The sequence below is a fragment of the Medicago truncatula genome, chromosome 5 (genome assembly GCF_003473485.1).
Source record: "Medicago truncatula cultivar Jemalong A17 chromosome 5, MtrunA17r5.0-ANR, whole genome shotgun sequence".
Taxonomy (NCBI): Eukaryota; Viridiplantae; Streptophyta; class Magnoliopsida; order Fabales; family Fabaceae; genus Medicago; species Medicago truncatula.
The window spans coordinates 535426-560338 of NC_053046.1; the positions used below are offsets into that span (position 1 = coordinate 535426).

The window sequence follows — 24913 nt, forward strand, 5'->3', positions numbered from 1 at the left end:
TAATTGGGCCAATATATTAGACTCGTTCTGTTTTGAAACTCCAGCCCTAGCCCAAATATTAATATTTTTGTTTAAAAGGTATCATCTTAAGTCTCATCCCTAATTTCTCACTCATTTACCTAAACCTAAAGAACACATTGCCTCTCCGCGGCTACGGCTGCGGCTGGCGATGATCATTTCTCCCAAAAAAATTCTCTGCGGTCCAACATCGCTTTAATATCTACCACCAATCAGGTATTGATTTACATTATTTCTCTCCTAAATAAGTTATTTTTATCTATCTTAGTACTCGATCAATTTTATTTATCATTTTAATTGATTTAAATTTACCATTGTGTAGCGGATTACTCGATCACAAAAGATTCGATCTTGTTTTCTTTGAAAATAAAGTTGATTTTTTTTTTATATAGGTTACTCTTCGTGATCCACATCGCTTTACTATCCACCATCAATCAGGTATAGATCCACTTCGTCTTTCTCCTAAATAAGTTATTTTCATTATTTTTATCTATCTCAGTACTCGATCATTTTTATATCATTTTCATTTATTTATGTTTATTATTTGTTTACCCGATTACACGTTGACAAAAGATTCGATCATTTTTCTTTGAGAAAAATGATTTTTTTTAATATAGATTACTCTTGTTGTTATTAAATATTCATAGCAAAATGATAATTGGCAAAGTTCTCTTTTTTGTTGTTGTTTTTGTTGAATTTATTATACTCAAGTATCTTTCGGTTTAATCAATTGTCTTAAATCAAATCTTTTCACATAACAATATTAAAACTCTTGAATCCTTCAAAAAAAAATATTAATACTCTTGAAAAAGAGTTTTTCTCATCATATGAGAACTAATTTATCTTAAGAAATTAGTGATGATCTAATTTTTTTTTGAGAAGTTACTCTAACGATGCAACATATCGTCTCATTATTTTGTGAAGTGATAAGAATTTTGAGGATTTCAATTTCAATTGTTTTATGTGACAAAATATATCCTAACACATACACATATATGACAACAATTCGTCAAAAAAATACATGCATGAATATCAAATTTACCAAATTTGTCAAACAAATAAGCTTATGACAACAACATTCCATGAATATCAAATTTACCAAATTAGTCAAACATTGAGTAAAAATATAGTCAATTTTTGTCATAAAAGAAAAGAGATATTGAGGAGACACTTGGCAAATTGAGTATGGTGATCTGATGCGACTGCGTGGTGACTGAGCTGCGATAGCTAAAAGAGTGTCTGTGTTAGAAAAAATATCAATTATTATCCACTAGCCATGTCAATATTACAAAATCCCAGTTAATAAAAAAAAATACACTAAAGAACCTACTTAGGTTGGCCTAATAGCAATGACTTGGGTCTTGAAAGTGTGCTCTTCTTCAATGTCTCAGATTAAATTTTCTCCGATGCTAATATAGATTGGCTAATTTATTTTCTTAAAAAAAAAGACTAAAAAAACCTTATAAAAAAAGTATTGCAAATACGGAGGGATTAAAACCTTATTTTTTAGTAAAAAAAAAAATCAATTTTCAAAGGTCACAATACGTTGTACTCCCTTCGTTCTCGAATATAAGATTTTTTTCAAAGGTTCATTCAATTTTTTCAAAAGTTCATTCAATAAATGATGTATTTAGTCTAAAATATGAATCAAATCCATCATTTATTCAATAAACTTGAAAAATGAATATTTTCTTATATTCAAGACCCGAGAGAGTAGGTTCTTGCAAAAATGAGTATCTTTCTTCTCTAACAAAAAACAATTTTTCATAAAAAAAAAATAAGGGAAATGTTAACTTGTGCCCTTAAGGCACAAGTTTAGAAGCCAAATATAAAAATTTATTTTTGAAAATTGTGCATTTAATGTCTTGAAAGGTTAAAAATTTATATTTTCAATACAAAAGTTATGTTTTAATTCTTTTTTTAGAACCTTAACTTGTGCCTTAAGGGCAAAAGATAACATGACCTAAAAAATAAAGACTTTTTTTAATTTTTGCAAAAAATCTTATTTTAAAATCACCCAAAAAGTATTTTAAAATAAAAATTGAGATGGTGAATAGGAATCAAACTTAAATTATATTTTATTTTGTACAAAATTTATAAAAATTATTTAAATATAGGAATTAAAAATGTATCTTATAAAAATATTTAGTTTTAAACCTTTTATGTCATGTCAAAAAGATGTGATTAATTTTTTTTAATTTCTTTTAAGAAACATCCCTCAGTTTTTACAAAAAAATAAAATAAAATACACAACGCTTGGTCCTACATGCCTACTCGCTTAATAAAAAAAGTCCTACATGCGTACACGTATCCACACTCAAAAGCTTATGTCATTGAGTATAAGAGTTACATCCACTTTCACTCCCCCACCAAGCCAAACAAAACATCTTGTTGGGGTCCTGATGAAGCATGAGGAGCAACAACAAACTAATGATCAAGACCCCTAAAATACCTTGATACCAACTCTCCATCCAAAACATTAAGGTATTGAATATATGGGTCTTCTCTTTATGTTTGATCAATTATTCCTAAATCTTCTTCTTATTAAGTCGAATCGAGAATCTAAATGCATTTGTTGGAGAATCTGGAGGAATGGAAGGAGCAACAATGGGCTAACAATCATGGTGTTTAAGAGACATTAACACCACATCACTACAAAAAAATAAAAATAAAATAGTAGGGAGGGGGGTGGAATATGCATATATCTGTTATTTAGCTCATTCCTAGCCGATGTAGAAATAATCACTCCCATTTGAATTTCAACATGATCCGTCCCAAATTTGAATCTATCATATCACTGTATTTGCATTGTCATTACCAATCAATAGAACCCATTGAATTACTCCAGCACCATAAAAGACTTCAAAACAAATCAACTCTCGCTCCCCAATTAAACTGAGCAAGACTCTTGTTGGAGAGTCTAGAGGAGCACCGAAAACAACCCCAAACTAATGATCATGAGAGAATTTGACACACACACACACACCACAATTCTGCGAAAAAGAAAGGATAATTGTGATTCTTTAAAATAGTTTTTTAAATTGATTGATTAAGTGATTATAAAATTAGATGGTTTGAGAGCATTGAATTCTTTTCCAAAAAGGAGAACTAGAGTCTAAAGGATAGATGTGTGTTGGATTGGTGGTGGTTACCGGTGTATGTGGCGGCACAATGGCTAAGAAATGAGTAGCGTTGCTGTTGGAAGAAAGAAGAAACAAGAACATGCTTTTTTTTTCCCTTTGATTGAGGGGGTGGGTATTGGCAATAATTTTTTTTAGACCCGTCACTTTTGGTACAGCTCGGTTGAGTTGTGTGTGTGTGTGTGTATATATATATATAATTTATTTATCTCATTCTTAATCGATGCAAGACTAATAACTCGCACTTGAATACCAACCATCTTCCTTCAAGTATGATTATCACACATGAATATATCTCATTCGTTATATCCGACTCCACTCACACTCTCTCGTCAAGCCAAACCAAGACTAATAGTACTTGTTAGCGAGTCTCGAGAAGTGTTAGGAGCAACATCAAGTTAGTGATCTAGATCCTTAAAGACTTTAACATTTTTTAATTTTTAATTTTTTAAATGGGAGGACTTTGAAACTATATCTCCCCTCAAATAAATGAAGATATAAATAAAGAGAATACAGAAGAGGACGTATGTAGAGGGAGCTGATGTGATAAGTAAGTATAGAAGAATCTAAGATGAACCCAAAGAAAACAACACCAAACAACCAAACTAGGAATAAATATGTAATGCAAGAGCAAGAGGCAAAGACAGCAGTAGTAGTACTGGTGGTAGTATACTGAGGGAGGAAATTGAGACATATGAGTAATTAAGAGTTCAGAAGGTATTCACTCCACCACACCAAACATCAGAGCAAAAAAATTAATAAATTTAAAACTCATGAGATTACCTTTCTGCTTCTCTGTCTGTCTCTATATTATATCCTACATCCCATTTACACCAACTCGTACCTCCATAAATGCTACTACACCCTCTCATTACCGTAAGCAATAACTGCACACACTTCTATTACCATTCCTTTTCACCTCTTCTCAGGCTTCACCATCACCACCTCCTAACTAATAATCTTATATCATATTCAAACTCATTTTTCATGTGTTTTTTCATTCTCTTTTAGGACAACCTCTTAAACCATAGCAGTTCCATAATTCCCTTCCCACACCCCCACCCACTTGTTTTTTAGTTTCTTATACTACATGACCCACTTACATATATGTTCCAATCGCAACGTCTCTCTGCTGCTTCCACCATGATCAATCTTTCTCTTATAATAAGGTACCATTTTGTATGAATATGTCATTTTCTGAAATAGTGTTAGGATCTCAATAACATCAAAACTTCTTATCGAATGTGTGTTCCAGTGTCTGACAAGTGTCACAAAATTTTATTGATATTGGCGTGTTGGTGTCCATATTGTGTATTGTTTGTGTGCTTCTTCACAGGTTATATATAATCATAATAATGACAACCCTTTCACTGTTTCAAAATATAATATACGTCACACTCTTTCCCTCTTTACTTTGTATTTGTCTTTTCTAACTTCACTTCTTTCATTCTTTTTCGGGATAAAGCCTTGAAACCTGAATGAGTCCTATCATTATGTTAATTTGTTCAGTCTTTCTTCTGTGACTCTGTGAATATGATGCTCTTTTTAGCTTTCCAAAGCTGTGATAGTAAGAAAAAAGCGGTTGATTTATTGCACTAGTCATCTCCAAACAGGTGATAACTAACTTTTTCTTAACATAAAAACAAACTCAGAGAGAACATTATTCTACGATGATTAAACTTGAAGATGAACCTTTTTAGGTAGGTTTTTTTATCTTCTCTTTTTTTGTTCTACGTCTGTTTCTAGTTGACTCAACTCAATGATAGATTAAATTGATAATCATAGAATGAATATTTTATTCTTATTTTTTGAACATTGTTAGTACCTTACTGAGTTACTGTCCTGCATAGTCATTAACTTTTCCAATTAAGTGACCGTAACTGTGACTGTCAAATACATTAATTGATATATTTTACCTCTTCTACACATTTGCTTCTGATCACATTGTTGAATCAATATTTTTGAATTCCTGTTCTGGCAGGTTATAAGAGTAACAAAGAAACAAGCAACATGTTTAATACTCCACATCAAAAACACAGCAAGAACATGTATCAGAATAGGTCAACAAGGACAAGAGAAGAAGCAAACCAAATGAACATGGAGGCTCCTTCAAGTGATGACCAAGAATCCAACCAACGTCGCAGAAAAAGGACATATCGCCGCCACACACAGCAACAAATTGATGAAATGGATACGTAGGAACCATTTTTATATATTTCATCTGAATAAGATTAATATGTGATCATATATATAATATATCTTTACTTGCTCCATATTTTTTGAACTTGGTTTTTGTCATCAGCTTCTTCAAGCAGTGTCCTAATCCTAATGATGCTCAGAGAAGAGAGCTGAGCCTTCGGACTGGGTTAGACCCAACGCAAATCAAGTTTTGGTTTCAGAACAGGCGCACTTCACTGAAGGTAACTTTGACCAACTAACTACATGTATTTTTTTTTTGTTGTTGTTGCAGGCATCACCGTTGCCATGCATATTGCGGCGTAAATTTAATTTTTATTAGCATCAAATACTATAATCCATTAAATAATTTGTTTGATGACTAAATAGTCTGTTGCGGCCTAATGCAGCACGACAATGTAATTTTTACTGTGATTTACATTGCACTTCAATGGCGGCCTGATGCAGTTGCAAACATTGCTGCAACCGCAATATTATGATTGCATCATAGTCCCAATTTGAAACACTGATATTATATATATAGAATAGATATATGAAATTTTAGTTATGAACTTAATTAATTAATGAAATGCTTCTTTTCGGTGGTGATATCATAATATATGACTAATTATATTTTATATAGGTTCAAACCGATAGAGATGAGAATGAGCTATTAAAGATTGAGAATGAAAAACTTCGAGATGAACTTGATAGATACAAGGGGGCAATTAGTACCACATGCAAAGTATGTGGAAGTTCCTCTAACGCTGGGGAAATGTCACATGAGGAGCAGCAGCTAAGACTGGAGAATGCTCTCCTTAGGAAAGAGGTACCTCATCATTTATTACGATTTTCAAAATAGATATGCCCTGCAAAAAATTAAAAATAATGATCCAACATTTATGATTAACTTTTACCGTGTAAGTACATTAAATTAAATCATCCTTAATTATTCGCTAACAACATCTTTCATATTGTTTGATCTCAAACTAAGCTTTAGTTTTTCTTTTATGTAAAAAAAAAAAAAAAAAAAAAAAACGCCAGCTTGAAAGGTTTGTGGGCGAGACGCCGACAGACTCTCGTGCCAATATAACATCATCCAACAATAGCACTCATGTTGCTTCACACTCTACGGATTTTGGAGTTGCCGGTGGTAACAATGGAGCAAGCCACCGCATGGTAGGAGAGGGTTTAAGCGTTGGTGGCTCCTCAGTGCAGATTAAGGGTCTTAATGAGAAGCAAAAGATTGTAGAGCTTGCTGTTGTTGGAATGGATGAACTGACCAAATTGGCTAGGACATATGGACCCCCTCTTTGGATCCCCACCAACTATGTGACTGAGATTCTCAATGGAGAGGAATACATGAAGTATTTCCCAAGGGGTAATGGTCCCAACACATGTGGATTAAGGCTTGAGGGTTCAAAAGAATCCGTGGTGGTCATGATTAATGCTCCTGATCTTGTAGATATCCTCATGGATGTGGTGAGTCATTAATGTTCATTCTACCAACATTTTCTAAGTCTTATTATTTGCATTAATGTTTCAAAAATTTGGACCAAACCATCTCGTTCAACCAGGTAAAATTGTGTGGTTGGTTTGGTTCAATCAATTCATATTATATTTAAAATTACTTTTATTTGTAGTATGATTTTTTTAATGATAAATGTTATAAAATTAGTTGTTAGATTAATATTTATTCTTTCGTTTGGGTTTTAACCCATAACCTCCAACTTCTTTTTTTTTAGTTTAAATTAGTTGAGTTACTTGTTGTTTTGATCTTTGGTCCTTATTTTAGATGATCTTTTTAGCAAACTATTTTTAGAAATATTATTCTTTTATTTTTATTTTTTTTTAAAAAAAAAAAAAACATTTGGTTTACATGCATACTAAAAGTATATGAAATTTCCCTCCATTTATATTCTTACTTGTTTTCAGAATCAATGGTCAAATATGTTTTGCGGCATTGTTTCTAGAGCAGCAACACTTGAAGTCCTTTCAACTGGAGTGGGAGGTAACTACGATGGAGCCTTGCAAGTGGTAAGTACTAATTTACTTTCTTATACTTAATTTTAATATGTATTTCATCTAATTAATCATTTTTTATTTTTTTTTTCTTTCAAAATGTTATTTTTCAGATGACAGCTGAGTTTCAAGTCCCCTCCCCACATGTTCCTACTCGTCAAAACCATTTTGTGAGATACTGTAAACTGCACCCAGATGGAATATGGGTAGTGGCTGATGTGTCCTTGCATCTTTTAAATGCAGCATCTGCTAGTAGTAGTAGTAGCAGTACTGCTTCAAGAACCAACAGAAGACCCTCTGGTTGTTTGATTGAGACCCTCCCAAATGGTCTCACTAAGGTCTTACCACATTTCACCTTCACCTAAAATAATATTAATGTTGTATTATTTTAATGTGGATTAGTATAGTTAATTTTATCAATTATTTGTTGTCTTGTTAATGTTTAACAGGTTACATGGATTGAAAATGTAGAAGTTGATGATCAGGTGGTGCAAAATATATATAAACCTCTAGTTAATTCTGGACTTGCATTTGGAGCTAAACGCTGGGTAGCTACATTACATCGACAAAGCGATCGTCTTTTTTTTAGAACAGCCACCAACGTTCCACGGGAACATCATGGTATATAACCTTTTCTCTTAAATATATAAATGACAGTTAATTATATATTTATGTATAACATTATATATGTACAGTGAGATTGACTCCTGAGGGAAAGAAAAGTATATTGAATCTTGCGGAAAGGTTGGTAGCTAGCTTTAGTACAAGTATTGGTTCTTCTACAACACATGCTTGGACAAAGGTACCTGGAAACGGACCGGAGGTTGTAATGGTCATGACAAAAAGATATATCGATGAATCGAGCATTGACAAACCCGTCAGTGTAGTGCTAAGTGCTGCTACTTCTTTTTGGCTTCCAGTTCCTCCAAGGAGGGTGTTTGATTTTCTTCGAGATCAAAACACAAGAAAACATGTATGTATCTACTAAGATATGTATGAAGTTATGTAATGTGTTATTAGCACAATTAATTAATTGTTGAAGCAAGCTTACATATTTAATTGAATTTACAGTGGGATATTCTCTCCGCCGGCGGTATAGTTCATGAATTGGCTCACATTTCAAATGGGCGTGATTCTGGCAACTATGTCTCCTTATTTCGTATCACTGTAAGTTATGTAAAATTAAAATTGGTATAGTATGTATATTAGTCATAATTAGAACACATACATATTCTAACATTCTCTTTGGGTAAATATATTTTTACTGTAGAGTGAAAATTCAGAGCAGAGTGATGTGGTAGTACTGCAAGAGAATTGCACTGATGTAACTGGCTCATATGTAGTATATGCGCCTGTGCAAATACCTACAATGCATGAAATCCTGAATGGCGGCGACTCAAGTCGTCTCACTCTGCTTCCTTCCGGATTCGCTATTTTTCCAGATGGGTGTATAACAAATGGAGGACCAATTATGAATGTTGGATCTGGAGGGTCTCTTGTCACAGTTGCATTTCAAATTATAGTTGATTCTATTCCACATGCAAGGCTAGCTCTGGGTTCAATCACCACCGTTAACACTTTGATCAAGAACACTGTGGAAAGGATTAGAACTGCAGTGATGCCTAATGGCATCTAATTTAATTACCTTCATAAGGTAATCAAATTAATTAAGCACTACTCTATCTTGTATTTTAATACCTTAGTTTTAGTCGTAGCTAACTTCATTATTTAAAAAAGGATCTGGATTCGATACAATCAAGCAATCAGATATATTTGATCTTTGACCGTCTGATTAAGATTGGATGGTCCTGAGTTCAAAATAGATAATTTTAGTTTTCAAAAAGAAAATCAAAATATGCTTATTTTTGGACCGTTTGTGACTGCATATGATCCAAATTCCTTAAATGATTACCATGTTTGTTTTATTCATTGAAAATAACATGCTTTTATGTGTTGCATGCAGGCAGAACAAAGCTAAGATGACAAGCTTGGAGTTTTTGAAACAAGTCAATGAACGCACCTTGGAGTATCTTTTTCAATGTTGGATTTTGAAAGAACTTAGGTTCGGGTATTGACTTTCACCTATTGAAAAAACAATACTTTCCACCATGTCTTGTTGTTTTAACTTGGAATAACTGCAAATTTTATCTTCCTTGTTTATTTTAGCTCATAAAGTTTTTGTGTTGTATTGTCGACTTGAGTAAACTTTACTCAAATTGGTTTTATATTGTTGACTTTGTTGTGACAATGTACAATGGATCAAATTTTGACTCTTTATGTGTTTCTTTGTATGTTTAGGCCGGCTGAGTGAATTTTAAAATTAGTTTTTAGAGCCGGGATTTGGAGATGTGTTTTTTTTCTTTTCTTTCTTTTATCTATGAATGTATTCAGATCTAAAATGTTTCCCAAGCTAGAGTTCATCCTTAAATGATGTCCTATGGTAAAAGTTTCTCAAAACTAAAGAATGAGCTTCTTAGTTTTGATCAATAGTTTATGTTTATCGTATCCTAACTTTCGGTCATACAAAATTTATGAGATTGTAAATTCTAATGAATTTTTTTCCCATTGGTTTGTAACTATCTACCAACTTATTTCTCGAATCAAGCATCCATGGGCTCCTACTTTTTCGCTCAAAACAATATTTTTCATAGAAACATTTTCCAAAAAATAACTTTTTTTCTCTTCAAATTTGCTATTCCAAGAGCTTTTTTTTTCAAAAAAAAAAGTTTACAACAAAAAATATATTTTCAAATAAAAGTCATGAAGCATCCTTATATAGAACCAAAAAAACACAATAGGCTGAGACCCAAACAAAATTTTCTCAATTGGGTATGAGTAAAGAGACAATTTGTCTACCAACATATACAATTATATTTCCATTACGAAAATTTAAACCTTAGAGCGAGTGAAAGTGTCTTAAAGACAAACTACTAAACATTTCAATCACTACATATTGGTTTTGTCTTCTTTATTGCTTGATAAATATATTTTCTTAAAAAGAAAAAAAAATCGATTATATAATCAAACACAAAATTTGTACGTAAAACCCTTGTTTCACCGGTCTAGGCCTTGGTTTGACCCTGTGTGAAAAGGAAAATTTAGAAAAGCTAAGTAGAAAGAAGAGATTATTTAAATTTAAAATTGTAGTTATTTTGTTGGAACATCAAAAAGAGAAAGTAACATCCACGCCCTCTCTCAATTAAAATCCGTCAGTTACCTTTTGTTGAAATAGATCATTTACAATTGACAGCAATTTTAGAATCTAGTTTCAAATAACTATCTTGTGTTATCAAAATTTTATCAAGACTAATTTTGTTCAATTCGTTAGTCGATCAAATTAATATTCTAAGGCTCCAGCGAAAATGGTTGTGCTAGGGTACGGAATCTAATTATCATTAAAAATTCACAAAAACGTGTTAGATCCAAACGCTATCTTAGCTTTTCTTAATGTGGATGTGGAGTAATATTAAAGATGTTCATCATTTTGTAATGTTATTGGTTACTCATTGAATAATTGTCGTGCACAAAAAAGTACAATGTCTTTGGGGAGACGATGATGAGAAAATTAATTTTGTCCCTAGAAAATCAGAACAACATGCAGAAAAAAAATAAAAAAAAATACTTGGGAGATATTCCTCCTTAATTACAGCAAAAGACCCTATGGTGAAAGATGTAATGCAAAAGATAGTCTATGCGGTTATTTCTAATGAAAATTCTGAAGACGTTGTTGTAAAAGGTATAAAATATGGAGGAGATGGCTCTTACCAATCAAAGAAATAGATCCTGATAATCAATAAGGGCGTTTCCATGCGGCAAAAGATCAAAATTTTGGTGATTCCCAGATTAATCTTGAGCCATATAAACCACATTTCATTCTTTCCAAGGGTGTCACCACATTTCACTCTTTACTTTTTTTTGTTTTTGTTTTGTTCCATTGAATTTTGGCCTAGTCACCCAATCTAGCTCTATTTTTCCTTTTATTTTAAACATGTCATTAGCTTATATAAAAATAAATCATAAATTCTAACTTAACTAATAAAAATGTTAAAATTGTTAGGTCAAACACTCGGAGTTTAAACCATGACTCCTTCACTTGTGTGTGTGTGTGTGTGAGTTTTCAAATGGTTATTGTCAATTATTGAGTTATACGACCATTTTACATATATGAAAAAAAAAATATTATAATTTATAACGTGTATGTTGTAAAGTGCCTTCAATTGTGATTGTGAGGAACGGAGAAATCGTGACACGATTTCATAAGCGCATCACGATTTTGGTAGTGCCGAGAGCATGTTTTCTGCATGTTCAATCGTGACACGGTTTTCGGCTTGCTGGGCAAGTTTTCAGGATAAGGTTGGTCGTACGCACCAAACGTGTCACGATTTGGGAAAACGTGACACGATTTTGACAGCTGAAGACTGCTATATAAGTGTTTTTTGCAGATTTTGAAGGAGAGGTTGAAGAGAGAGAAATTTGGGAAATCAAAGGAGGTAACTTTAGGGTTGGGGGTCTTTGATTAGAGTTCTCTTGGGTTGGGAAACATTGTAAACACCTTGGGTGAGTGAAAATCATTGCGTGTCTTGTTCATTGGTGAGATTGGGAAAATGGGTAGAAATTAGGGTTGGTCTTTGTGAGCTTGTTGAAGCTAATTTTTTGTAACCCATTTGTATCTCTTTGTAAGAACTCATTGATAGTGGATTGGAAAGATCAATCTCTCCCCCATATTAGGTCAAGTTGGACCGAACTGGGTCAACAATCTTTGGTGTCTTTGCTTCTCTTCTCTTTTTATCTTTTGCTTGTGGTTTTGAGATTTTCACTTTGATTACTAGATTAGGTGTTGTTATTATTATTGTTGCTTGTGTCTACTTTGAAATTGGTTACTACTTTCCTTTGCTCCACACATCATAGTTTCTATTGGTGTGAGTTTTGAGTCCGAATTCACAACAATTGGCGCCCACCGTGGGGCATAGGAGTGAATTGGTTAAGTGAGTATCATGGGTTCAAAGTGGGATATTGAGAAGTTCACCGGAAGTAATGATTTTGGGTTATGGAAGGTGAAGATGCAAGCGGTGTTGATACAACAAAAGTGTGAGAAAGCTTTGAAGGGTGAAGGTGCGTTACCGTTCACCATGTCAGAAGCGGAGAAGACCGAGATGGTGGACAAGGCTAGGAGTGCCATTGTCTTGTGCCTCGGTGACAAAGTTTTGAGGGATGTCCCGAAGGAACCTACGGCGGCGTTGATGTGGTCAAAGTTGGAGTCATTGTATATGACCAAGTCTTTGGTTGATAGGCAATTCCTTAAGCAACAACTCTACTCATTCAAGATGGTGGAGTCAAAGACCGTGATGGAGCAATTAACGGAGTTCAACAAAATACTTGATGATTTGGAGAACATTGAGGTGCAACTTGAGGATGAAGACAAGGCTATACTGTTGTTGTGTGCTCTACAGAGATCATTTGAATCCTTCAAGGATACCATGCTCTATGGCAAAGAAGTTCAAGCGGATTTAAGAACCAAGGAGTTGACCAAGTCCAAGGACTTGAGAGCGGATGAAAACAGTGAATGCCTTAGTGTTTCAAGAAGAAATGGTGGAGGTAGAGGTAACCGAGGAAGCTCAAAGAGCGATAACAAGGATAAGTATAAGTGTTTTAAGTGTCACAAGTTTGGTCACTTCAAGAGGGATTGTCCGAAGGACAATGAGAACTCCGTGCAAGTTCTGTCCGAGAAGTATGAGGATGCGGGTGCTTTGGTGGTGAGTTGTTGGGAGGATGAAGGTGAGGTTTCTTACCTTGGTAATGATGCCTTGTAGAGTGGTGATCGTCTAGAGAGACGTTAAACACTCAACATCAGCCTCGAGAGGCGCTGGGAATAATACTCATGGTTAGCCTGGATAGGCGGTGTGAAGAGTACTCGTGATCAACCTTTGAGGTGGAGGTGCAAGGTGAAGGCATAGTATGTGTACGCATTTGGAAGTTGAGGTAGAGAAAGCTCAACTTAAGGTGGAGTTGAGGATATCGGGAATGGTACAACTATGGAGGCCTTGGGTGTTTATGCTCTAGTTATGAGCATGTGAATTCTTCATGGGGACGGAAGGCATTCCGGGGTTTGAAGAATGTATGGTGTGGCTTGTGTGATTACCTAAAAGACCAAGGGTGATTAGATGCAATGTGATCTTCGAGGAAGTGGGAGACGTTCCGTGGTTGAAGAGGGTTTGGTGTATACTTGTGGAGCTACTTGGTGTAGTTGGATGGAAGGAAAAGGAAAAAGGGATTGGTGGTTAAAGTGGCATCATCATCAATTTGAAGGCAAGGTGGAGAAATGTTGTAAAGTGCCTTCAATTGTGATTGTGAGGAACAGAGAAATCGTGACACGATTTCATAAGCGTGTCACAATTTTGGTAGTGTCGAGAGCGTGTTTTCTGGATGTTCAGTCGTGACACGATTTTCGGCTTGCTGGACAAGTTTTCAGGATAAGGTTGGTCGTACCTTGGGTCGTATGCACCAAACGTGTCACGATTTTGACAGCTGAAGACTGATATATAATTGTTCTTTGCAGATTTTGAAGGAGAGGTTGAAGAGTGTAACATCCCGATATTTTATATATGTATTTTTTTAAAATAATTTTCTTGACTTGCCATTTGGTTGTTCATTAATTTATTTTATGTGCGAGAAACTTTACAAAATCTTGACATTCTTTACTTTGGTTTATTAATTGAATCTGATTTCATCTATTTCATTTTTATTAATCAATTTGGTATGACAAAAATAGGCTATCATTCCTTACATAATTTATTTTTATTCAAATCATTTTTTTTTTATTTGTAATCTATTTTATAGTTAGTAATTTGGATTAAATTAATTATTTTATTAATTGATTTTCTATTTTGATATGGTCATACCACACGTTTTTCTTGGTCTAATTTCCTAATCAAAATGCTTCAAAATATCTCCTAATTACTTAGGTGTAGTGGCATTACTTGAGAGAAGTAATAACAACTTCCACTATTTAGGAATTGATTTCTTCTCTACATCCCACGTTCGGTTAATGGGGTTGGTTTAGTGGAATAATAAGCTCTATAAAGCTACTAATTAATTTTGTGGTTGAAGAAAAACAAGTATGCTTCCTCTACTCCCTGTTCAATAGATCGTTTCATATAAGAATTGATTTCTTGACTACGTTCTCCTATTATACAATTGTTGGTTGAATCAATTCCTTCTATTGCAGTAGCCTTGTCATTTTAAAATCTCATCTAGCAGCTATTTCCAAACCACCGTGCCTAAGCCTAAGAATTTCCAAAGGAACCACTACTAAAAAACCTTTTCACGCCAAGCATCAACATCACCCACCTTCTTGTTCTTGGAACCACCTCATCTTTGTACATAGTCTTTCAGAGCTGGTCTTGTCTCAAAGTACTATTACCAGGTTTCATTCCAAGTCTCCCACTCTAGTCCAACTCGTTTTATTGGTGAGTTTGGGGTCAAGAAACTTGCTCGTGCTTTCGGTTCAATACAACCTTAGGAATGTCTTGTGAGGAAGAAAAGTGTCTCGGGTAAGGGCTTTTTCCCCATACGTTCTTACTAAGTACTAGGATTATGTTATGAATTAGAGGTAGAGATTCTTGTCTGTTGAAAAGAACAAAACAACTAAAATATGAATTCATATGGTAAAATTTAACCTTTTATAAAAGTTATTAGTTTAATTATATTTTAGGTAAAAGAACAAAACAACTAAAATATGAATTCATATGGTAAAATTTAACCTTTTATAAAAGTTATTAGTTTAATTATATTTTATATGATGTCTGTATGATAATGTTATGTGGAATGGCATTTTTTCTATTCATATATGTTTTTGTGGTATTGTAAAGAAGTGTTAGACTTTGCTGATAAACTAAATAAATGAAAATATTTCAGTTTGGTCCATGTGGATGATGATGTGTTAATATCTGACTGTATTTGTCTATGAGTTTGCCTTAGTGGCGGGTTAATAATATATTTCTTTGTGGGGATAACATCATATTGCATTATTGTGCCTTAGTGGCGGGTTTTAGTGTGCATTTTCATGTTCGTGCATGGCATATGCATCTGTGTGGTGCCTTAGTGGCGGGATTTGCAATTATATTCTCTGTGGATGCCTTAGTGGCGGGAATTGCAATTATATTTCTGTGTGGTGCCTGTGTGGCGGGATATATCCGGATCATGTAGTATATAAGAGCATGCATTTTGCACATCATTGCATTGCATTGGGTCTGTTATACATTTCTGTGTTGATAAGTGATTAAACTGTTATATATACAAAAGAAATGTGTATGAACTTTATCTTAAAGACTTAAATGTATTTTTCTTATTTCTTTTTGATTGAGAAGTTTTGATACTATCTATTTTGTGGCATTGTTCTTGTGCTTTGGGTATGAACCAATTTGGATAAGGAAATTGACCCTTACACTAACATTTTAGGTACCAAAGAAGAGATGATCTATGCTTTGAAGTTTTTGCTGGAAGTGCATACGGGGGACGAAATTGGGTTTTTGATTGAATTGTAACTTTAGTAGAAATTTTTGAAGGATATTAGTTTAAGAGTTTTAATTACATTGTGTTAAGAATTTTGTATAGGTTTTGCTAGAATATAATATAGATGAAATAAATAAATAGTAGTGTTTTTCAGAAAAGGAAAATGATTTAGGCGTAATGTCTTGGACCAAAATCCGGGGCGTTACAAAGAGAGAAACTTGGAAAATCAAAGGAGGTAACTTTAGGGTTGAGGGTCTTTGATTAGAGTTCTCTTGGCTTGGGAAACATCGTAAACACCTTGGGTGAGTGAAAATCATTGCGTGTCTTGTTCATTAGTGAGATTGGGAAAATGGGTAGAAATTAAGGTTGCTCTTTGTGAGCTTGTTGAAGCTAATTTCTTGTAACCCATTTGTATCTCTTTGTAAGAACTCATTGATAGTAGATTGGAGAGATCAATCTCTCCCCCATATTAGGTCAAGTTGGACCGAACTGGATCAACAATCTTTGGTGTGTTTCTTTCTCTTCTCTCTTTATCTTTTGCTTGTGGTTTTGAGCTTTTCACTTTGATTACTAGATTAGATCTAGATGTTGTTATTATTGTTGTTGCTTGTGTTTACTTTGAAATTGGTTATTACTTTCCTTTGCTCCACACATCATAGTTTATATTGGTGTGAGTTTTGAGTCTGAATTCACAATAGTGTATTTGAGTATTTATCATTACTATGGCTACAAAGTAAAATATATTGACTTGTAAGAAAGTAGTATTAATTTAGGAGTAAAATTAGAAGAAAAAATAATTCATATTGCATTGAAAATTAAAATCATAATTTATTTTGAACAAAATCTTGGAAAATTAAAAAATATAACTACTTAACCAAGTTTTGTAGTTTTTATACGGTTCAAAAATTTGAACAATGGAGTATACAACGTTTCCTACAATTGTCAAACTAGTGGCGATAATCATTGGGATTAGAATCCTCTAACTTTCACTTTTGTCAATCTTTTTCTATTGATTTTGCTTTCTTTCACTTCTTTTTCGCTTCATTTTAAAGGTGGCCCAAGTATGTAGTGGCATTTAGCATATACAAGTTGATAAATTTGTGTATAATACTTAAATATGATTTTCACCATTGATATAATATTAAATAATTGAATGGTCTAGATTGAAGAAGGGGTACCTCTCTAGTGAGTTTGTTGTTATACTTAAGGGATTTGCAAATAGGATGTCCAACAAAAACTAAATTATATTTTACGAATTATCAAAAATAAATTCTAAATCTTAAATCTTACAATCTTCATCTTCTTCATCTCTTATCTTAAACCCAAAAAAAAAAAAAAACTAATTCAAATTTCAACAACTGAAATAATTTTTTTGATATTATTACACCATTGATAATGGTTTGATCTTTCACGATACCCAGATCAATGAGTATTATTGAAGGAGTTTTTTCTCTTTCTTAAAAACTTTGAGGAAGACATGATTTGTTTTCCTGATTTTTCTATTACCAATAACTCAGATCTAGAAGTATCACACTCATCTGAGCATTATTTCCTGAAATAAAAAATTGGAAGAAAAAAAAAACAAGAATAAGATCTGTTTTATTTTGTAAACACTAAATCCAGACCTGGTTCTTCCTAAAAAAAATTATAGATTTTTGTTCTAAATAAATTGGGGAGCATGGGAGGAAGGATCATTTTTCTGATTTAAGTGAATTCCACTTTCAAATTAAGATCTGGTTTTTAGGAAGATGAGTTTGTTCTTCAAATTAAGAAATTTGAGATCCCAATTTTTTATTTCACTTTCAATTGATATGGAAATTGCAAGCATGATTTGAGTTTGATAGAGCTGGAGGAGTAATGAGATGAAGATTGCTCCTGGTGCTTTGAGGGAAAAATAACGAAATAAGAAGAATGAAGATGGGTCTTAAATCCTTTTTATATTTAATACGACATTTGGGGTTGTAGTTGATTATATACCTTTTTGGGTAAATATCTAAATATTAAATAAACCGGTTCACCTGTTATTATAGGTCATAAGACAACTTGTGTATGATACACAAAAACAATGATTTGTGTATCTTAAACGTCACCCTAGTATGGTCCCTTTTTTTAAAGGTCCAACCATGGACCTCATAAAATGACCAGGTTCCCCATAGCTTCTTCCAGTTAAAAACATTACCCATAAACGTGCACCAATATCTATGTGTGGGTGAATATTGCAATGGAGCTTGGCGTGGACAGAGTGAATTTGAAAGACATGGAACTCCCAAATTTCACTATGCCTCTAATTTAAGTTTACAATTTCATTCTTTGTGGAAGTTAAGAACAAAGTTTATGAGTTTTTTTGTTGTTGTTGGATTTGAAGTTTATGAGCTTTTGAGTCAAGTTTGAATAACAACTCACACATTAAGTTACAACTTCTCTCATCACATAATCCAACCCGTAGAAACCCATATTCATCTTATGCTTAACATATGTGAACCCCACCACTCTCCCCCTCATCATCTCCTCTTAACTTGCAACCCCAACAAAGTGGAATTGAAGACAGATAGATTTTGCAGAATTTTTTGCTCTAACCCCAAAACCTTAAGCACCTCACACACTAGAATCTTAGTCATGTGTTTTTTAAGAAGTTAAAGAACTTGATCTGATCCGTTTAAGAAAAGGACTTGGTGTGGTGGTGGAAGGAAGAGACGAAGGAGAGAGAAGAACATGGAACTGCATCTACTACTAGCTATAACAGGTCATATTAGAAGGACCACAGCTGGACCTTAAAAAAAATGACCATATTAGGGGTACCCATTTTAAATATCATATATCTTTTTTATCTTTTCCAATTTTTGTCTAAAATTTTGATCTGGGAATCAATTTTTATCTTGGGGGTTTCCATTGTCCGACAATTTGGTAGCTATGATTAATTTTTTGTTTTACTCATTATGATCATGTGATAAAACAATTTGAAATACTATATAAATATTAATTGTGTTTATCACGTGCACTACTCCCACTATGATTTCCATTGAAGAATGGCACTATTCACTTTTGAAATAGAGAGAGAGAAGAGGTTACTAATAGAGGAAAGAAACAAGTCTCTGAGGCACAATTGTATATATGCAGACAGACAGCAATGCAAACGTTAAATAAATTGGCAAGGACAGGGACAGGACAATTCCCTGGTATCCAATGTTTAAAAATTGTTTGAGAATTGCTGTTCCATATTTGATAAGGCTGAGAAACACTAGTAAAATACGATTTAGCCTCCTCGGCAGTTAACTGTCGAGGAAATTCTCGGTAGTTAACTGCCGAGGAAAATGTTATAAGAACAGAACAGACATAGGAGTTTCCAAAACTCCCTTGTTGCGTTTTTTATTCTCCTTGCTATTTTGAGCAATTTGAAGTCATTCCAAGCCAATTTCAATCACAAAAACAAGTAAGTTTTCTGAATCCTATTGCATTGTTGTTTTGTGGTCGAATTGTTTTTTTTTTTTTTGTTAAATTTCGATTATATAGGTTCGATTATATTGATTTTATGATTTTATGATATGTTAGGATAGTTTAGGTTAGAATTGTTAGAGAAATTTTATTGAATTGTTAGGTTTAGGTTTTGATGAATCGTTGTAGAATTGTTTAGGTTTAGGTGTAATTGATGATAGTTTAAGTTTAGGTTTAGTTTTTGATTTTATGGCATTGTTGTTTAGTTAGGTTTTGATCGCCATTTGTTTTTAATGTAGATATGTCTCATAATCAGAATCAGGGTAACGTTCAGGATGATGAGAAGAACAAAGAAAAATCGCCTATGACGTGGCACGAAATTGTTTGCGATGGTTCCGAAAGAAAAAAAAAAAAAAGGGTTCGAAGGTGCTGGAGTCCTGCCGATTAACAAGTTTGAATTGCCCCATCCATAGTAAGACAATTGTTGCAGTTGGAATGTGCAATCCAACTACAACAATTATCTTACCTTTGAATGAGATAAATTCAAACCTGCCAAACAACAGGACTCAAGCATTTCGCACGACATTCATGTTTTCCTTTGAAAAGAATAAATTTTTGTTAGGCTTGCTTTAGATGATGGTATTCAATTGCCAACGAAATGAGGTTCATTCCTTGACACTTAATACCTTCATCTAAACCAGCCTAACAAGAATTTAATCTTTTTAAAGGAAAAACATGAATGTCGAGCGAAATGCTTGAGTCCTGTTGTTTGGTAGGTTTAAATTTATCTCATTCAAAGGTAAGACAATTGTTGCAGTTGGAATGCACCTTACCCTAACTAATGACGATCTTCTGGCGAAATCAAGTTGTTGATGATATCTCCAGTTGATCTCAGCAACGTCACCCGCATATCGATCCACTGGAACATGATGTGCTCCCAAAACATGCTCGTCCCGTTTTCGTCGTTCGTTAATTCCACCCAAGTGAATGATACTCTCCCCTCGTCGAGCGTTGGACGTTTATACCGAAGGTGTTCCACCCTCCTTGTGTCTCTGGGGTTGACTCCTTGGTTGAATTCAGTCAGTTCATCCTTGAGACCTCTTAACGTTACACCAAGGCATCGAACCTTCAACCTCTGAGGTTCTCCGCCGTTGAATTGCGCATGAACGTCGATCTACCCGACCATATATTGTTTCAAATCTACAGAATAAGAAATTAAAAACAATCAATGAAAAACTAATTCAAACATTTCATCAAACACTTGATGTGCACATTATACATAGACTCTAAAATTCATAAAAATAACCCTAAAATTATAAATCATATACTCTTACTAAAATAAAAAAAATTAATCAGATAATATAACATAAATCATTCAACTTATGTTTAACATAATTTTTTTTTGTTATAACGTAAAATATAACAAAATTATACAACTTATATTTACTCTTAAAATAAATCATATACTCTTACTAAAATAAAAAAAATAAATATAAAACACCAAATTAAAATATAACCCTAAAATTTTAAACTATAACATAATCATCATGCAAACATTTTAACTAAATTAATCAACTAACATCTAATCTAAAAATGATTTATAACATGTAAATCTAATTAAAAACTAAAATAAAAAAAATAAATATAAAACAACAAAATAATAAATAACCCTAAAATTATAAATTATAACATAAACATCATGCAAATATTTTAACAACATTAATGAACTAACATCCACCCTAAAAATTAATTATAACATGTAAATCTACTCAAAAACTAAAAAATAATAAATGTACTCAAAAACTAAAAAATAAAAACATTTATAACAACTAAAATGTAAGTTAATAACATTATAATTACTTACTTGTGATTTTGTTAAATAAATTTGGTTGGATTTGGTTGTGTTTTTTAGAGATTTGTGAGAGAAATTTGAAGAAGATGAGATGAATAATGGATGAGAGAACTTCTGCCAGATTTGTAGCAGAAGATCCTCGGCAGTTAACTACCGAGAGTTTCCTCGGCAGTTAGCTGCAGCCGGATTTCTAATTCCTCGACAGTTAACTGCCGATGGAACATTTAGGTAAATTACTCGTGTGCCACAACCTTATCAAATGTGGGAATTTTGGTTGTTTAATTTCTGGTGAGCCAAGTAATTACTCTACAGTTTTTTTTTTTTTTTTGAAGGAAACTCTACGGTTGTTGTGACAGCCAAAACAAATATGCATAGACACTCCTGACGCACGAATAAGCACGACACGTTAAACAACTTACAATTTGCTTGGTAAACAAAAAAAACACCATAAAAGTCATAACTGTATGACATGTTAAAGCAGTACTTACTAATTACCAGTTATTAATTGTGAGAATAATGTACACTCATAATTACTATGCTTCGTTGGTCATATCATATCATATTCCATGCTAAATTAATGAAAAGGAAAAGAAGATGAAGTGAATATAAAGCCCAATCAAAAGCCACGATACAGAGGTTGGTGACCGTCAATGGAAGGCACTAGAGAGGTGGAAAGATACTCATAAATATTGTTGGGCAAATGAGAATTAAAAAACAAAGTAATTGAATTGCAAGCTCACTCTTTTACGGACTCGTGCGATTTGCATGACTTTTTTTGTCGTGCACAATAGCATTTTTCATAATAAAAACTAGAGTTGTGCTATATGGTACGACTCCCTTTCCGATGAATTTGCACGACACGCTACTACACATAATTTGCTCAATGAATAACCTTGAATATTGATGTTAGTTTATCAGTCTTAATAGTAAAACAATAAGGTAAACACTAAAACAAAAAATAAGCATCAATATTCTTTGTTGCTATGGTCACTATGATCATCAATATCACTACACTCCAAAGCAGTATTTTCTTCGGTGGGATAAAGTATAAACCATGAGAGTTTATTTAAATATTAATTAATAGGATAGGATTGATCTATAGTACATAACGCTATCACAACTTACAAAGAGATATATTTTATGATTTCTCATCAAATAAAAGAGAGAATAACCTTGTCATGCAACATGCACGAAAAATGTTGTCGTGCTCTATATCATTTTCCTAAAAACTATCTACTAGTTAGGACGACGTCTTGCCAATCATTATTGTTGGATCACAAGGGAAGCATGTTCATCTATATTGTTTGATTAAAAACAAGGGTCTTGTTAACGGGTGTCTCCGGAGCACTCTTTAAGCATTTCTAACGAGGAAATTATTCTTTAAAAAAAAGTAAAACTTCAATTTCCAACGCAATAAATGCACACACTTTTATAAAATCTTACTACTTTAGGTGCTTAAGAAGTGCTAAGGAGGCACTCGTTAACAAGACCGTTGTTTTTAATCAAATAGGTTGGGTGAAAAACCCCAATCCGAAGCATTCCACGGATGAGGATAAGCCATCCATCTCCGTCCGCCCATACCATCGGATTGCTCGGTTTCAGTTTATTCGGTTTGTCGGATGGATCCGGCGAGTTGAAACGGTTTAAACATCAGCTAAAAAAATCAGCAGAATAACGGTATATATCAACACAGAAGAAGGATTGTATGGTTATCTACAAAATTTCAATGGCCCAACAATTCAATAACCTAGAATAACAGGACAATCAATAGAAAAGGGAAGAAAAAAACCCAGATCAAATGAAAAATGGTGAAGGGTATGATGAGATCAAAAACCCACGAATCAATAAAAGAGGAAGAGATTGAGAGAGAGGTGCCGCTGCTTTGGGAGAGAAGAAAATGGTAAAGAATTGAGATGAGACATGTGAGTTTATCATCTCACGAAGAAAAGGAGAGTTTGTGACAACCTGTGTGATATATATGTTTTATAATGTGATAAGAGCATACAGTCACTTTGGTCCTGACTCTGCACTTCGTGTCAGATAGGTCTCTGACTCAGGATTAAATACAAATAAGTCACTGACTCTGCACTTCCGTTATAAATTTAGTTTCTGACATTAAAAAAATATGTTAAGTGATTATGTGGCGCATATGAGGTGTCACAGGGATCAAAGTGAAAGTAGAAAATAGTCATTTGGGTTCCTGAACCAAAAATCAATATTCCCAAATTGAATATCAAATTCCTAAATCCCTAAATCTCAAATCCTAAAAATCATATAATTATCTCTTTTGTTCAAAATTAATCTTTCATTAAACACAACTTATTGTTAGGTCCCTGACTGTGCATACTTACTATCAGTTAGGTCCCTAACAATGAATTAACAAATCTATTAACATCTATTACTCTTGATTATTGTTATATTCACATGATAATTCATATCTCTACCCCGTAGGTCTGAGTATACGGTAATCAAGAGCTCAAGATATATTCAAATGATAATTCATTTCTGTTGAATTTCTTTTAAGATAATTTCTAACTTAAAATTTGTTCTACTTTGTAGGTACTAGTGCTACATCTAACATAAGTTGTTTATGTTTCCAAGTTTATTATCAAATTTCTCACTTTAATTTTTTCTTTCATGAGAAGTTAAAGCAACAAAAGCATAAGTCCTTTCATGTAACTTAATAGCATGAATATGATATTTGATACTATTGAATCAATGCCTTTTTGTACAAATCTGAATGTCATTGTATATGCACAATGTCTTAAACTATGGTAATAATAATCACAACAGACAACTTCAAAGTCTGTGTATTTTAGTAAGTGAATTTATGCATTAGTTATTCAAATCTCTCCACCAAAAATTGGATATTGTTGTTGAAAGACACATCAAAAATCAAGCTATGACTTTAAAATACTTACAGGGATTATAATTAAACACACCGTTCATAATTCATTTCTCTATATATGTAATCTTGATGCCATTATATATTAAAGGGAGAAATAGATAACATAACCACAACACTATGACACTACTATAAAACTTCAAACCTTAGCCCAACGTATCATTGCTTCAAGATCAACTTTCAAGCCAAAAAGATTCCTATAATAGCCAGGGACTTTATTGAAATTTCGTGTTTACTATCAGGGGCCTAACTGATAGTAAGTATGCACAGTCAGGGACCTAACAGTAGGTTAGTGTTTAATGGAAGATTGATTCAGAACAAAAGAGATAATTAGATGACATTTAACGATTTAAGATTTAGGGATTTGTTATTCAATTTGGGCATATTGATTTTTGGTTCAAGGACCAAAGTGACTATTTTCTACTTTCACTTTGGTCCTTGTGACACCTCATATGCGTCATATCATCACTTAACAAATTTTTTTAACGTCAGGGACTAAAGTGATAACGGAAGTGCAGAGTCAAGGACTTATCTGTATTTAATCCTGAGTCAGGGACCTATGTGACAGCGAGCTGCAAAATCGGGACTAAAGTGACTATTTGCTCATATGATAATTATATATGCATTGGTCGGTCGGCATTGAGTTCTGTTGGGCCTACAAACAAGAACTGAACCGATCCACTCTTGTCCATCTCAATCCAATTCTTTAACCCATATGACCCGCCCAATCCGTTTAACCCGCCCGCTTCGGTTTACACTGGGCCGGATTGCTCAGTTTGGATCGGTTACGGTTAATTTGTCCAGCCCGACTCGGGCCAACCCGCACGTATTTTTTATATTTTTTAATTTTTAAGGACT

At 33.4% G+C, this 24913-nt stretch overlaps 1 protein-coding gene across 2 annotated transcripts; it reads left to right on the forward strand.

The window, feature by feature from the left end:
• Positions 1 to 4016: 4016 nt before the first annotated feature.
• On the forward strand, positions 4017 to 9700 carry LOC11437324 (homeobox-leucine zipper protein MERISTEM L1). Of its 2 annotated transcripts, none has more exons than XM_003610613.4 (12): positions 4017 to 4327; positions 5140 to 5353; positions 5461 to 5578; positions 5977 to 6162; positions 6378 to 6815; positions 7269 to 7370; positions 7469 to 7693; positions 7805 to 7976; positions 8051 to 8328; positions 8427 to 8522; positions 8626 to 9009; positions 9319 to 9700. In XM_003610613.4, the coding sequence occupies exons 2-11, from the start codon at positions 5169 to 5171 to the stop codon at positions 8989 to 8991; spliced, it is 2166 nt and encodes a 721-aa protein (XP_003610661.2). In that variant the 5' UTR covers positions 4017 to 4327; positions 5140 to 5168; the 3' UTR covers positions 8992 to 9009; positions 9319 to 9700. The 2 variants fall into 2 exon arrangements, with proteins under 2 accessions (XP_003610661.2, XP_039690020.1); XM_039834086.1 differs by lacking the exon at positions 4017 to 4327 and adding an exon at positions 4590 to 4858.
• The last annotated feature ends 15213 nt before the right edge of the window (positions 9701 to 24913 follow it).

Excerpts from the sequence above, each read along its gene's own strand:
- LOC11437324 (XM_003610613.4), top strand. The coding sequence starts at position 5,169 with ATGTTTAATACTCCACATCAAAAACACAGCAAGAACATGTATCAGAAT. Across the intron at positions 7,694-7,804 it reads TCCCAAATGGTCTCACTAAG|GTTACATGGATTGAAAATGT; the intron begins GTCTTACCACAT and ends AATGTTTAACAG. Across the intron at positions 8,329-8,426 it reads ATCAAAACACAAGAAAACAT|TGGGATATTCTCTCCGCCGG; the intron begins GTATGTATCTAC and ends TTGAATTTACAG.